The sequence below is a fragment of the Cottoperca gobio genome, chromosome 21 (genome assembly GCF_900634415.1).
Source record: "Cottoperca gobio chromosome 21, fCotGob3.1, whole genome shotgun sequence".
In the NCBI taxonomy this organism is placed as follows: domain Eukaryota; kingdom Metazoa; phylum Chordata; class Actinopteri; order Perciformes; family Bovichtidae; genus Cottoperca; species Cottoperca gobio.
In genome coordinates, this window is record NC_041375.1 from 19,738,743 (window position 1) to 19,755,211 (window position 16,469).

General features: G+C 41.2%; 1 protein-coding gene across 1 annotated transcript in view; it reads right to left on the reverse strand.

Annotated features, from left to right (window-relative positions):
• The window catches only part of clybl (citrate lyase beta like), a 55,371-nt gene extending 45,319 nt beyond the window's left edge, over nt 1-10,052 (reverse strand). The window contains exon 1 of the mRNA XM_029459113.1: nt 10,008-10,052. Coding sequence (XP_029314973.1) covers nt 10,008-10,051 — 44 coding nt within the window. The 5' untranslated portion in view covers nt 10,052. The remainder of the gene's footprint in view (nt 1-10,007) is intronic.
• Between the last annotated feature and the right edge of the window lie 6,417 nt (nt 10,053-16,469).

A 16,469-nucleotide genomic window follows, 5' to 3' on the forward strand; every position in this document is an offset into this window, starting at 1 on the left:
GTGTGTGTGTGTGTGTGTGTGTCTGTGTGATGGTGAGTTGAGGGAGTGTACTGAGCAGGTTTCTGACCTCCCATGGGCGCAGCAGTGCGAGTGCAATGGTGTCAGTTCACTAAAACAACAATGTGTGTAACAGAGGGTACTTCATGATGAAACACAAGTCTTTTATAAAAACCTGCTTACAGTAAATTAACTTACTCTTGTGTAACAACATCAATGCCCTCCTCCAGACACGTTCCAGTATTTAATATACTCTGCTATGATTAATGAGATGAGGAGTCTGTTGTGCACAAAAATCGCAGAACTAGCAGACGTATCAGAACGGTAAGTGTAGTAGCATATTTTATTAACTAATATTGTTAGCTTGTAACTGACATACTGTATAAATGTGTTTCCCACACAGCCTGTTGCCCAGGTATATTAACCGTCACCTAAGTATATTTGGTGACACATTTTTTTTATTATGATCTTGATTTTCATTGGAGGGAGTCTTTAATAATTTGGAAAAAAATGAAAGAAAAAAGGGGTGTCATAAAAAAAAAATCAAGTCAAAGAAATGAATGAAAATAATATTTATTTAATGTTCTTCTGTTCATTCATGGTGACTCTGCTGACTCACTATCGTGACTTGTCAGATGTGCTGTCATGGTAAGGTTTCTTTAAAATGCATTTGCATATTACAAAGTGAACATTACAGTTCCAAGTGAAATCATAGAGAATAGAGAGAAATAAATAAATATTTCCAGCAGCTACGGTATACACACTTCCTATGTTTGAGTCAAATTAAGACCACAGTTTGGTTTAACTACACTGGGGTATTCCCATAAACACACAGATGTTGAACAATAAAGCTGAATGAATGAATGAATATAATCCTACACACACTGCTGTTGAAAAACACAATTCACATTTTAACGTTTGGGTTCCAAGTGGACCTTTACACACGATTCACTGTAATGCAGCGAGAACCCGTCTTGAGCTGCATGCCAGATTCTGAGGTAATGGAGCTAAAGTTTGGATAAGCTCGTGAATGGAAGGTCGCCAGTTGGAGTGCAGTTTGTTAATCGCATTGAACTGAGTGGTAACGTAAAGTATGATGTAAAAACAAAACCCCAATCTTCAAATGATAATCCCTCAAAAATATTTCCCATCAGATTTTGAATGTGCTCGTTATTATCAAGTTAAAACTACGCAATTGTAATTTCATCACGATATGATTCCATTGACAGATAATAAATCAGATGCTAAAACACTGCATATTAGGTTAATAATACTAGAACAGTAGAAATACTTTGTTCATGCAGGGCTTAAGTCATGTTGACAGGGCTGTGCGTTGGCACTATGATATGATTTGCATCATGATAAAGGGGTTACACTTCAATATAGTACAAATATTGTAAGAATGGCCATATTTTGCGATTTCTTAAAATGTAATTTTAGGAAAAATCCGTCATCCTATAAAGAATACACCACCATATGTATAATATCTGAGTAAAGTTGACTTTTTTAAATGTATTTCAATCAAAGCTGTGGGATCTGCATGTGCGTTTATCTGCAGCGTATTTGTGTATTTATTTATAACAGCCCGAAAGTTTTACTTTTGCATTTATAATTTACAAGCTTTATCTCTTATTTATTTTAGATTTTTTTACTTTTTAATGGAGGGAGGGGGAGCAAATGTGTAATGTCATGTGTCTTTTAAGCTACTGGATGCCTACATTTCCCTCGGGATCAATAAAGTATCTATCTATCTATCTTTCTACCTACCTACCTACCTACCTACCTACCTACCTACCTACCTACCTACCCATCCATCCATCTACCTACCTATCCATCCATCCATCCATCCATCTACCTATCCATCCATCCATCTACCTACCTATCCATCCATCCATCCATCTATTCATCCATCCATCCATCTATCTATTCATCCATCCATCCATCCATCCATCCATCCATCCATCCATCCATCCACCTATCCATCCATCCATCTATCTATCTATCTACCTACCTATCCATCCATCTATCTATTCATCTATTCATCCATCCATCCATCCATATATCTCAGTCCCTGCATCGTCCAACATCATAGCACGACTTTGAGACGGACACTCTTTTCTGTTTTCTTCCAACACTGCTCATTTGACCACCTTTACATACAGACAGAATATCATTGCCTGTTATAACTGTTACAATGCACACCTAGTCTATACCCCCATTATTGCTCCATGATGTTATTATGCAGTTGCAAAGAGTCTGGCATGATGAAAAAGAGCAGACCCTCCTTAGTGAGAGTGGCTGTGTCCTTAGAGGGCATTAGCACAGGCATTATCTTGTTGTGCCAAACAGTTCACTAGTAAACACCCTGGCAAAAGACCTCATAGTAAACTCTGATGGAACGGCATAGTAGAGCCGGAGTGTTGTAGCCGTCCTGGCACGAAGATATGGGTCATGCTAGGCTGTCCTCTCCCTCACCCCGGCACCAGAGCCCAAACCCTGATGAGATTAGCCGGCCAGCCAGGCGCTCAGTGGTGGTAAAACACAAACACCAGCGATTACGTGAACATTAAAGTCCGATCCCCTCACACTTCAGCTCGGATCCCCTTGTGCAGGGTCACAAGCGGGTTAGTATGATGACTGCGCCGCCATTCCCAACATATATTGCAATACTACCTCTGTCTGCACACACCATGGACCCCGATAGATCCTTGACAAGCACATGGTGATTAGAGGTGACGTCGTTTGAGACACGTGCTACTGTATGAATGAGACAGTGACACAGCTGGCTTCCTGGAATCCTCCGCAGGATACTTTTTGCTTGAGTAAATGAGTCTGCCCAGCCAACTTATTTGTTACAGAAACATGAAGCCAAACAGGTTGACATTTCCTTGCAGTTTGTTGGAGTAGGTCAGTGAATGCAGTGCCTTGGCCACTGCTACTCTGTGTTAAATCACTGCTAGAAATGGGATTAGGCATGTTGGAATGCCAGGGTAATCACTCATTCAGCAGCAGCCAGGGGAAAAGGCCTCCTTAAGGAGAAGGGGTGGGTTTTATATAGCTGAGAGCTTTGATTACTGCTTCGTCTTAAAACCGCATCCGATGAGTAAAGACATGCACTGGTCCTCCCCCACATTTACTGGGCAAGTCGACCTCCTGTGTTCCTGTAAATAAGTGATGTCACAGCGCTTAATGATGCCCAGACTGCAAAGTCCTGAAGAAGAAAAAAACACACACACACACACACACACACACACACACACACACACTACAAGCTTCATCACTACTGTGAGCACGCTGCCTAACCGTCATGTCAACAAAGAATTACTTTTGCAAACTCTATTTCTCTGTGGGACTGCTGATGCTGCAGTCGAAGTTTGGAGGAGTGAACACAGTCGAGGGTTTTCTCTCTTATTCTATGCACCCAGTGAAGTTCACCCTCTGGGAGAAGACACAGTGACTGCTGTGTCACTAATGAAGATGTTCAGATGTTGAGTGCATAGAAAAATAGACACTTTTTCTGGGCTTTCTCCTGCTCTACCCGACACAGACTTGTAGTGACAGTTGTTTCCAGTTGCTACATATAAAAGGGCCCATCATAAAGCCTGGCTAGAGGAAACAGGATAAGCGCTTGAGCCAAGGCAGTAAAAAGCTCTCTGGAAACTTGAAAGCCACACAAATGAAGTCTGCGTCTGCCATCTGGAAACAATAAACAAACAAAACCCAGCAGCCAAACAAACACCACGAATGGCAGAGAGAGAGAGAGAGAGAGAGAGAGAGAGAGAGAGAGAGAGAGAGAGAGAGAGAGAGAGAGAGAGAAATGGAAGCAAAGATTGAGTGTGTGAATGAGTGATAGGGAGAGGAGGGTGTCAATGTTAAAAACGTGTGCAGCATGCATCATTAGCAGACACTGATGGGAAGACAGACAGAGACAACCCTTTGTATAAAATCTTGTTTGATGCGAGGGAGATGGCCCTGCTGTTTGTATGTGTGTGGTACCACTGAAACCTGGTTCTAATGAAGTGTAGCGCTAACACGAGGCTGCCTGTCTGCAAATTGTGCCAGTGATGTGATGAGAAGTTATAAGCCAGTTCCAAATACGGCAAAATACCAAAAGAACCCAGCCAACTCTTCTCTGTACGCCCAGATAGAATCAGAAATAGGATTTTTATGAATTCGGACACTATAAAATGATAGGATTATCATAGTGATTTCTCCTCAGGGCTGATTGACCAAATGACAAACTATCGGCGAACACACTTTGTAGTACATTCAACCCGCTCCCTCCCCTCCACCATGGGAAATCTAGTCTTATTAGTTGTGTTACAATAGCTCACATAATGCACATCAAGCAGTAATTGTAAGCTAACGACAGACACTGAATATTATGCTTCTATTATTGAGTAAGAGCAAGACAATAAGAGCTGCAGCTGGAGAATACCAACTTACCCATTGATCATCAAGTGTGTATTGACAGATGCCCATCACAACTACCCATGTATTGTCTTATAGTTGCTTACTCAGCAGTCAAACAAAATGTCACATTTCAGTGAGAAAACTACATCGAGCAGCTGTTCACAGACAATATTTGGTACTTTACCTCATTTTTTTTTTAAATAACTTACTTAATAAAAAGATCTCAACAATTAACTGGTTATTACATTTGTCACAAATTAATTTCTGTCAAACGACTTATTCATTATTTGGCTAAATCTTTAAGAATTAAATGTAATTAAAGCAGTTATTCATTCATATTACTGTATTAACACTACTACCAGTACTTTTTTTTTATTCTGGTGTCAAGGTGTCGCTCACAAGAGGGGAAAAGGGCAGCACAACTTTATTATGCAGACAGCTGTTGATATTCCAGATGAAGTTTCCTGGCTGGTCACTCAGTGATAATATGCATGGGACTATATTTAATGAGGGAAAGTCATGAGAGGAAACTTCCCTTGGTACTAGAAGGAAAACATCACAAGTCCCTCATCACAAAGCACACTGTCAATACTGACACCTAGGGGTCAGACCAAGAACTGCAGCCATGTGGCTGCAGCGTGGACCCATGTACGATTATATATAGTCCCACCTATAGGTGTGCATACGCTTAAACAAACAAGGCAGAATGGCACAGAGAACCACACACACGCACATGCACACACACACACACACATCCCTCCTGCTGTGCATGGTTAACAAACACTCTGCTATAAAAGCAGGCCTCTTACTCATTAGGGTGCTGTGTACAGGAAATGCTGGGTAAATTACACCTCATCGCCCGGGAACTAGCCAACCATCACCATGGCAATGAGCCAACCTCAGTGCCGTGAGAAGACCAACACACCATCGTCGCAGAGGAGAAGTGGAAAGGACAAGACACGGTCTCACCCTACTAACTGATAACACTGATCTGATGCACTCCTACAGGCTTCTGAGGTGTACATTGAACCCAAATCTGTATCTATTTAATATCCAAAAGAACCCCTTTGGCTTTCTGACAGTGATGCTGACTCCAAATCTGGAAGCAATATCCTGCCCACACACAACTCTAACGGCTACCCCATTAATGCTACATGTGCTAAACTGTACCAGCCCCAACACACTCTTTATTAGAAATTGTTAGTCATGCCTACAGTAAATGATTTAATACAGTTCAATAAATAGATCAACACAGGCTACAAGTTGTCATGACAATCCAGAGGGAATTGGGTGGTCTTTCTAAAGGAGGTATATTTGCAATATGTAAAATTATTTGATGGTTGACATGATCATAACATGTAAATAGATTAAGGAAAAGGAACTAGCCGTCTGTGTCGGAATTAACAAGGAATTTGATTCTCTCACACACACACACACACACACACACACACACACACACACACACACACACACACACACACACACACACACACACACACACACACACACACACACACACACACACACACACCTTAAAAAAGGATCATTTCATCACTGGCTCACATTTGCAAAAAGCATAAACACAAGTATCCCACTCATGTTATCATTAAAAACAGAGAATATTTCCCCAGCTTCTCATTCAATCTGACCACCACGCTCAAACTCTAACCACATAAACCACTCGTTAGCCAAGTCCACCCCACGTTTCGAGAACAAAATTCTTTTGTTGCATTGTTCACACATTCCTTCCTGGCCGTGTTTATACAGATGCGATTCCATGTGTGTTTTGGGGTCCAAAAGAAGTCTTACTCTGAAGCCAAAGATGTGCTGCTGATCAAAGGCTCCAGTGCTCGAGCAGAGACACTTGTTTTGGTTGGGGAGGGGGGGGTTTTCTATGGGGATATACAGGGTAACGTATCCATCTGTTGGCCGCATGGATCCACCTTGGTGAGTGCTGGGACAAGTGTAGGCCGTCTCTCTTCTCTGCCATCCCACACCGCTCCCTCGACCACGTTTACTCAGCTGGCTGCCACGCCAGTCGGCAGAGCTTTGTTTTCACACGGCAACATGTGTTAACTTAATGCTCTGTAACAAGTTTCAAAGGCAAGACTAGCTGGGTCAACAACAGGTAATAGAGCGATGTATTGATTCATTGGCTCAAAAAGAATCTGTAGACACTGGTGATGAATTCATCCACAGGCACTGATGACGTCAGGGTATAGATTTTCTTCACTTGAACCCCATTATGTATGTTGCTAGTGTGGTTTAATTCAGCTTGTAAAAAATAAAATTGGCAAAATAAAATAGGCTACGGGGAAGAATTCATTTTTCTAGTGCAAACTTTAGTACTTTGAGGCAATGGCCAAGAATGTGTCTAGAAAAGAGATGAGATAAACTATTACATAGTTCAAGAAGTGCTTAGAGAATAGGGTTTGGGCTTACTTGGCCAACCTGCTCACCCTCCCCAGCTGAAGAATTTGGTTACACAGTCCCCATGATTGTTTTCCTGCTTGATTGGATTATGGCCACACACACACACACACACACACACACACACACACACACACACACACACACACACACACACACACACACACACACACACACACACACACACACACACACACACACACACACACACACACACACACACACACACACGGCTTCCACCTCCAATCAATGAGGAAATGAGGTGTCAACACATTGGTGTTTATTCAACACTCATTTATTTATCTACCGGAAGCCGCAGCTAGCTTGACCACAGAAGACACCAGATGATTGAAGGGATTTTCTTTGAGCATTTAAAATTATTGTTTGATTCTATTAACATTACAAAACAAGGGGTTTGGTGTGCAAGTGCCAACAAATAATAATATGCTTCATTTCATTACATTTTTAAATTGCATTACATGTAAATTCCTCTTGTATTATAGGACAGTTTATATGTAAATGTGCCAATTTACTTTGAAATAGCATTGGCATTTATAATGACACGTTGTGCTAAAAAAAAATAATAAGTCTGTAACATTACAAGTATATACATCAAAATTCCTTCTGGTTTTCTAATCTCTTTTACAACTGAGAAGATATAGCTTTTAAACTTCAGGCTGTGCGTCCATATGACCAAGCTGAAGGAACTGGTAATGGGAAGACACCAGGAAGTCTGTAATGCTTCCAATCAGCATGAAGTGCCATCAAAATAAAATTCTGCACAGTAGCTGCTGCTTTAAAACAACTGGGGCAATTGAAAATTCCCCTCCCAATTTATGCCAAATGCCACTTTATAAACATTCTAGCATGCCTGCCAAGTGTCTGCACTGCTTTATGCCCTTTCCCTTAATTGAAAACGTTATAGGGGTGCATTACACTTGGGGTTTTTATAAGCTGTGCTATAAAGCCCTAGCAGGCCCTGGGAGGGGAAACTGCCCATTAACTTATAAAGGTCCAGGCCTTGGCTCTCTTAATTGACAACCTCTAGGCTACTTTCATCACTTGTCGACTTCATAGCGGCAGTCAATGCTTCCTCCAGGATGCTGTTGCATCTTTGACACGAGGGTGTTTGTGACAAAGAGCAGTCTGCCGCCAATGCCAGGGCGAGGGCTCTAGGCTGTCCATAAAACAAGCACACACATTCCTCTCCTAGTTCCAGCCATCTGAGAGGGCTGCATTTAACCATGTAGGTGCTGCTTCCCAGAAACACCAGCCAGAATTCAATAAGAATCCCATTAGGAAGGTAGACTTTTTATATGCTTATGCATATCATAAAAGTCTTCTCAAATAACCAGAAAGATACGTAATGGAACAATTAAAATTACTGCAAGAAAATCGTTATATGCTAAGTTAAAAAAAGGGATTATTGAGAATGAGAAAATGTGTTGTTTCCAATCTGTTTAGCCTATCCCCTACAAGCACACACAGACAACTGACTGGTGTGACAGTCACTTCACACTCACAATTTGGCAGGATCATCAGCTTTGTGCCTCTGGAAATTCATGCGCCTTGAATTAGAGCCACATGTCACAATGTAGTTGACCTGTATAGACACATCGCTAGAATATTAAACTCACTTAAAGTTCTTTGTAACTGACGTTCAAACTGTCGGACGTTTCTCATTATACCTCGTATGAGACTTGTGTGACAATTTACCAAACAAACAAAAAAATAGGTAGAAGAGCACAGCTTTGACTGCTAACCATCTGTCAGTGAATCTCATGACGTAACCGTCCAGACATTCACACAACACTAACATGCATGCACGTGCCTGTATTCTTAAAAAAGGAGTAGACCAGCAATTAAGTATTGCACTTCCATAAAGTTGGGGGACTTACAGATGGCAGATGTTTAAAAGAATGGCCACATTTAAAGCAGCAGAGGCAAGAGTCAAGCTCCAAAAACACTGGATCCTACATTTGACAATATTATTAGGCAATATACTGTAGGACAATATGAATGCGTCTACCTTAGGACAGTTTGCAGTACCGTTTATAGCAATTATCCCTTAAAATGTCAGACTGTATTAGACCATTGCGTGCCATATTTGAATTTTTAGCAACGCTAGCGGCGTGGATTACCTTAAATAACCTTGGTGATGCCTTTCAAACAAACTAAACTAAGACGGTGAACCTTATAGCTGCTAAACATCAGCATGTTAGCGTTACTTTAGCCTTAAAGTGCTTCTAGTGTGGCTTTAGACTTTTAGTCTTGTTATAGGATTATTTTTGCATTAATGTGATAAAAGTACTCGGAGATGTCAGATATTGAAATCAAGTGTAAGCATCAAAATAGTTTGAAATATAAACATGCAGATCGTATGCATTATGTGGAAACACATTAGCACAATAAGAAAGTACATCACTGTGACCTCCGCTTGAAGTTCCAGATTCAACCCATGTTTGGCACAATTCTTAAATTGGTTTGGTGTTAAGTCACACATGTGAGCAACACCAATAACCTTAATTAACATAATAATTCAATTTAGTGTTGTCAAATGCAGTTACGCAAACATTAGACACTGTTGATAGGAAAGATTATGGCCACAATAGTTCCAGTTGGAAATGTGTATGTGTGCAGAGAGTGAATGAGAAGGTCTCTACAGTGGACCATGTTAATCTGAGAATCCTGTCAATATAGTTTTTATAATGTAACTCTTTGATAGTTAGGCTCTAATAAACTGCCAACTGTATGTATAAAACATTAATAGAATAAAAGTATGCATGACAATGACCACTGAAGTTTCATAAGACAATGTCAGACAATACAAGACAGATCAGCCAGGTGCAGTGACTTCATTGAGTCTTGTCATCAATAACGTAATGCATATCATCTCCATTCAGAGCCACAGCAGCTCAGTGTGCAGCTCAGTGTGCAGCACGGGACACCGCAGAGGTTGTCAACACAAGCTCTGTGCACATACCCAGCTCTTCTAAGCTCTGTGCAAACAAGTAGCTAACAGCCAACAAAACAAGAGGCATTTGACCGTGACATGAAGGCTAACTTATCGACCGAAATTAGCCCCGTTACATTTGTGGGGTGGGTTTCTCTTCCGGAGACGAAGCACATTTAGGAGAAAGAGAAATAAAGAACATAAACTGACTTACTGTGGAAGAAGTCGTTTCACAGCTCTGGTTATGTGCGCCGCCATGTTTCCTTTGATGACGCGCTAATAGAGCACGCAGCAATTGGCTGCGGAAGTAATTCCCTCTTACTGCTCGAGCTTTGTGATTGGCCACAGCATGGAGAGGGGTGGGCTCTGGAGGACTGCTCGCACATGGGAAGGTAAACAGCGAACAAGTAGTGGGATGCTGCTTGTGGGGAGAGGAGGAAGGGCAGAGGGTGGCTTCTATTTTCAGAGGGAAAATACCCAAACAGTTATGATACAATTACATTTATTGAACAAGATAATTGAAAATAGGTAATAGAAATGACTGAATAAAAGTTATAGCAGGATTTGTTTGCCTCACAGATGGTCTCTGTCTACAATAATGTCCTTCTGCTCTATGAGACAGAAGAGATAGGCTGAAGCTTGACTCGGAGAGAAACAGGGGAGGAATAAAGGGAACGAGAGAAGAGAAGAGAAGAGGGATGAGAGATTTGAGCACAAGACACGTCACCCCAGGAGTTCTCTCTCACAGCAGTGGTGAATTACTACCACTAACATCAGCCAGGTCCTAGTGTTGTGTACAAATGGCACGCAATATTTGCCACGATTAAGTCAGCAGGGGATTTGGTCCAAATGTCAGCATTTAGAGGACAGCCATTGGGCTGTGGGTGTATTCAAATGTAAATGTGCTGCTGAACGTACTTTATTTTATGAAGGTTGTAGAGCCGAATGTATTCGGTGGTGTACCTTGACTAGAAATAGAGGAAAAGTGTCAAATCCATGATGACCATTTCATTGTCTTGCTTCAGTTGGAAATGTCCTGCCTTGACTTCTCAGATCATAAAAAAGAAAAATAAAACGTTTTTTTAAACCTATTTAAAGCAAATGTAGTGTTCTTACTTTTCCAAAGACCAGAAAGTGTATATTAATAGATTTAACAACAGTGGCTTCATTTGTATAATGCAGTGGGTCAGGACCCCCGCAATAGGTCACTGAGGGGTCAAGCTAAATTGAACAGGGAAAAAAACACACAAATTATAACAGCAATTATATTAAACTTACACAATCTGAGGGGGAAACATCAGTCTGTAGTTAAACTGCTTGCAGCTCCTGAGACCATGATATGGAACCTGTAACAAGGGGTTGCATGTAGACACTGCTTCACTTTTAAGGGTAGAAAGCCAAAATGTTGGGAACCACTGCACCTGTTTGCCATTATCTTCTCTCTCCAGGTCATTTTAAAGATGACAGGTATTCTTATTAATAGATGTTGTTCCCTCTCACATGCTCACAACATCTAAAATGACGTATAAATATAAATAGGTCATTATTCTTTATAAATTAAATCTTAAATATATCTCCGTGTGCATGCTGCTTCTCCAGTACATCCATGATCAGATGAGAAAACTTGGATTCTTTATACAGAGTTTTATCCCTAAACAAAGGGGGCTTATGTGCGCATCCATTCCTACATGGGATAAAAATGCAATAGAGTTGGAAAATTCCATCCATGGGTTACTTAGAAACTGCTTCTTGCCCTCCCCCTTCCGTTCATCGAACACAATTGTTGTCTACTAATCCAGTTTTGATAGCATTTGGCACACTTTCTTTGGATCACAGCAAGATGCTCAACTTCCATTCTGGTCTCCCCTAGGAACCTCTGAGCCCAAGAAAGCAGCCGACACCAGGTCGCGCCAGAGCAGGAGGGGGGTTCTCTGTATCCTCATAAAGCACAGAAAATTATTTTTTGATTCAAGTCACCCCTTGCCACATGCACGGACACGCACGCACGCACGCACGCACACACGCACACTCACACACACACACAGCTCATCAGTCCGGTTGTTAATACAAGATATATGCTGAATATGTGTTTTTATTTATGTCAATCTGTTATGTTGTTTAATGTTGCAATCACCTAATGACCCCCCTGTAAGGTAATAGAATGTAAAATATTATGTCAAAGGCGAAAGCTTTTCGCCTTTGTCCCCCCTCTGTACTGCCTGATCCAAATGGACAATGCATCACTAGGCCTGGATGCCTCAGAAGTCTGGGTTCATTAAAATCTTGAATGAGTGCCAAAGCTGTAGTCATAGATAAAAGGAATATGAAAGGATAACGAAATTTATGGATGGCAAGTCACCACCTCACCCTGGCATTTATAATAAACAAATGGTTTCTGTTTCCAATTTAAATTTCTCATTATACTGTGACTTTTGGAAAATGTGTTTTGATTTACCAACATTTTATCTGAAAAACTGTATAATTGATTAGATTTACATGGCTCTGATTTTAATGCTGATCGCCTGCCTTCCCCAACAGCCCCCACCCCGGCCAAACACTCACCAAAAAAGAATGATCTGAACTGCTCCTGAGGCACATTAACATCATATAAAACAAACCTACATATCAAACAGTTTTTTTCTGATAAAATAATTGGCTTTAACCAGCATAGAATCCAATTCATCCCTTTGAAATAAACTTCTGTGAGGGCACCAAAAAAAATGGTGAGATAGACTTCACAGCCCGAGTGAGATGGACATCAATGCAGTGTGCCAGCAATGGCTATATTAACCCATGGCTAAATCCCATCACACAAATGTCAGTGTATCCGTTATGAAACCATGACATTTAGATCCAAGGTCTCCATTGTGGTTTTAGAGGGAGTTGATGTTTGTCCATTCTTTGCATCCATCAAACCCACACACAGTCTCACAGCCTACTGTACTCTTAACACAGAAAGGTTAAAGATCATAAGGGTTTATGTATCTAATTTTATTGCATAATACAGTGTGTGGTTTATGTCATTTTTATGATCGCACATACTGTAGTCTGTTATCCTTGAGTTTTTTAATACAAAATGCAAGATAAAACATTTTGTTTTATCTCAAGTATGACCAATGCACTGTACACAATAAAGGATTTTGATTAATAACAATGATGGAATTTGCCAATATAATGCCAAATATAGAATAATGTCATATAATAGTGGTATATGAATTACATTTAAATTAATGTATTATCCTGAAATGTCCATTTATGTTATTTTATAATAAAAAACATCTTCTTTCAAAAGTATTATTTTAATAAATAAATAAAAATGTTAATGATTATTATCATTTTCATTATTATAATGATTTTTAAATCAAAGTAAATGTTTTCTTTTTTAAACAAAATCATAAGTCATGTTGATATTGTTGCACTAATTTTGCAAAAAATGTCCAAGCATCCTTCTGAGCAGCTGTAATATTTCAGAGACCAACTTTTAATTTACCCTGTCCAATCTCCCCAAAATCACCTCTATCACCGCAACACACCAGGAAAGAAAGGCCCAATCTGACACATCACATCCACTCATACGTCATGTGTAATGAGGAGCAAAATCCACATTGAAGAACCGGACATTGTGTCATAAAGCCCTCATGTTAAGAGTCCAACACCTATAACCCACTTGGCTGAGAATCACGAGATGTTTAATTATTGCCGTCTTACATTAGCTTGAATATCCCCCCTCAGGCATCCGTTTGGGGGTCAGGCTGTGGGGTGGTGGAGATGAGAGGGGGCCGAGACTGGTGGAGACGGTGAAGAGGAATAAAACCCCTTCATTACCAGATCTCTGTCCGACTCTCTATCTCTCTTTCTCCTACCAACGGCAGTCCAGATCAGGAATTACAAATGATATCATGACAATTTTTCACGCTTTTCAAACCAGTGATGTTTTACCGACTCATTTGCTATGATACCTTGTTACGGATCCAGCTGTGAATCAGGGACGTGTCATGGGGCTAGAAGCCCACCTCCTGCTGAGCCTGGCCAATGACCTGGAAGGCAATAGGCGATGCCAGTGCCTGCAGCATGTGCTGCACTGACAAAGCAGCAGGGCACCGTCAAAAACCCTCTCATACAAACTTTGCAGATCACTCCGTTTTTAACAGATGAGTAAGCACTGGTGCTGAATTTTTTTTTCGCTGCCCCAACACTAGGTTTATGGATTTCCCTTCGCTAGTCTGTGGCCCTGGTTGACGCAGAGCAAAACCCCTGCCCACGAGGCGAATGGTGTAGTGGTGGATCTTGGATAGAAGGATGCAGATAGCATGTGGCAGGGTCACTGCACAGGTTAAGCAACAATTCAGTTGAGTGCCTGTAAAGGAAGTGGAGTATGGTTGGAAAAGACCAGCACACCAGCTCCAAACTAGATTAAACTTTGGCCTTTGAGCGTCCCCTGTACACCTTTCTGTAGTGTAGGTTTATGGACTTTAACATGAGCAAATATGATTGAATTCCCCGTATCTCTCTCATCATTATTTGGGAATATTTGAGAGATATTTCTCCAAAAGTACATCAATCCCAAACAATGTTGTGTAATCCAATGAGACAAAGTAGCAATTAATCCATTCATTAATTTTTGCATTCTTCAACAGGAATTCAATGAGGTTAAGGTTGTTTGGGTTTCCAGATGAAAGCCCTCACGCAATCCCAGGCCCTGATGACTTCTGCATTACTAGAATGATGTGGCCGGGACTGATGGAGCTGAGAGTGTCAGGAGGCATTAGCCTTCACAACCCAAAGCTGGTGGACAAAACCAGACTGCGCCCCCTGACCCAATCCACCGCCAAGTGACTGACCCAGCAATCATGAGAGGAACGAAGAGAGAGGGAAGGAGCGACGCAATAAAGAAAAGAAAAGTGTCCAAAGACCAAAGTGACAAAAACAAGATGAATCCACATTCCCATTGAGAGAGAAAAGGCAGAGAACAAGAGTAGAAAAGACAAATATTGAGCCTCTGACTTCTCTACACATTTCCCAAATCATAGAAAATGGTTTTAAGGGCTTTTTTTCCCGTTCGGTTCACTCTGATTCCCACTCTCTCACTTCATTTAACTAAATTAATGAGCAGGTCCAGCCAGAGCACTCCGAATATTAACTTCTCGGGCACCCGCTATTTTGTTGAGGGATTGAGCTTTTGTTGTTGAATGATTATAGGGGTAATTCTATAAAAAAATAAACATGTTTACTTTGGTAACCTTGCAATGGATGTCTGTCCAGGACTAAAATATGACCTATAGGAAAGTTTAGGATGCAAAAAAAACAAAGAAAGGTGAAAATCATAACAACGTCTTTCAAGGTCTATAACTTCTAGTGTGGGCAGTGACTTGCTTGGATGTAAGATTATGAATGAATGTTCCCGTAGTACTCCTCTCAGCACACTGACGCTGAACAAGCACAGTGGGATGGTGGCCTCGCAACACGACACTGGCGGACTGAGAAACACCTACATCAGAGAGGACCTAAAGCTGTGTACACACGGTTCACCTCAGGACAGACCTGCTTACAGCACAATGTCAATGTTGGACTCCTCCTGTGCACTCTGTTGAACGCACCTCTGTGATGGTACAGTAGACAGGGTTCCCATAGCATGCTGCGGGCTATGTCACACAGGATACAGCATTATAGCAGCAAAAGCGGTTTAAAATGTGCCGCTCTTATTTAACAGTGAAGACCCAGTGGCAGGGATATGCCTGCTTATTTCCATATGTTGTACATCCCATCTGATTTATGAAATGATATGAGTTCATTCATTATTCATATTGGTAGTGGAGTTATTACCATTTTCCCCGTCAGGCTTGCCACTGACACCATAAACATTATGAAATCACAGTTTGCCCAAGGCGTTGCTGCTGCTGTGAAAAGTGGTCACAATTGACTAGTTAGCACGGGCATGCAGTACACTGGAGACAAGCACTAAATGCCATACAAGTGACCCGTGAATTTTTAATACAAGCAAAGTGGTGACAATAGACAAGTGACAAGGAACTGAATATTACTGAGGCATGCTCTGCTTAAAACTCCGGGCCAAGTCTTATTATTACTGCGCCCTGAGCAGAGCAACAGTACATTCAACCTCGATCTTAATGCAGTCCAGCTCCAGAGCGTACTGTAGTCGCACCCAACATGTAATCAGCAGGTGCCGATTGCAGATGTACTACTTTGACGATAAAGCGAAATTATTTTTAAAATGAATAAGAGACTTACTTGCAGACTTAGTTGTAAGCTAATTTGTCACAGACTTATCAAGGCCTATTCATCACTGATCTACTAATTACCAGAATGAGCTAGGATAACCCCCCCCTTGTCCCTCCTCGTTTCTCCCCCTAGCGATGGTCAGCCTGTAAAACCAGGATGTGTTGGCACCTTTATGATATAAATACTCACACACCCTGGGCATAAGAAAGCTGTCAACAGAACATTTGTTTTCCATTTTTCACCACCCAAAGCACTTCAAGCTGAGGGGGGAAAAAGGAGACAAGGCGTTAAAAGTGTACCGCAACACTAACTATTTTGCCCCTTGGTGAATTTGGGTGCTTAAACAGATGGGGCTCCAATTGATTCCCTTTTATTTAGTGCAACGGGATTGTACCAAATTTCTATTCAACACGCTCTCACCTCCACACATGCTTGG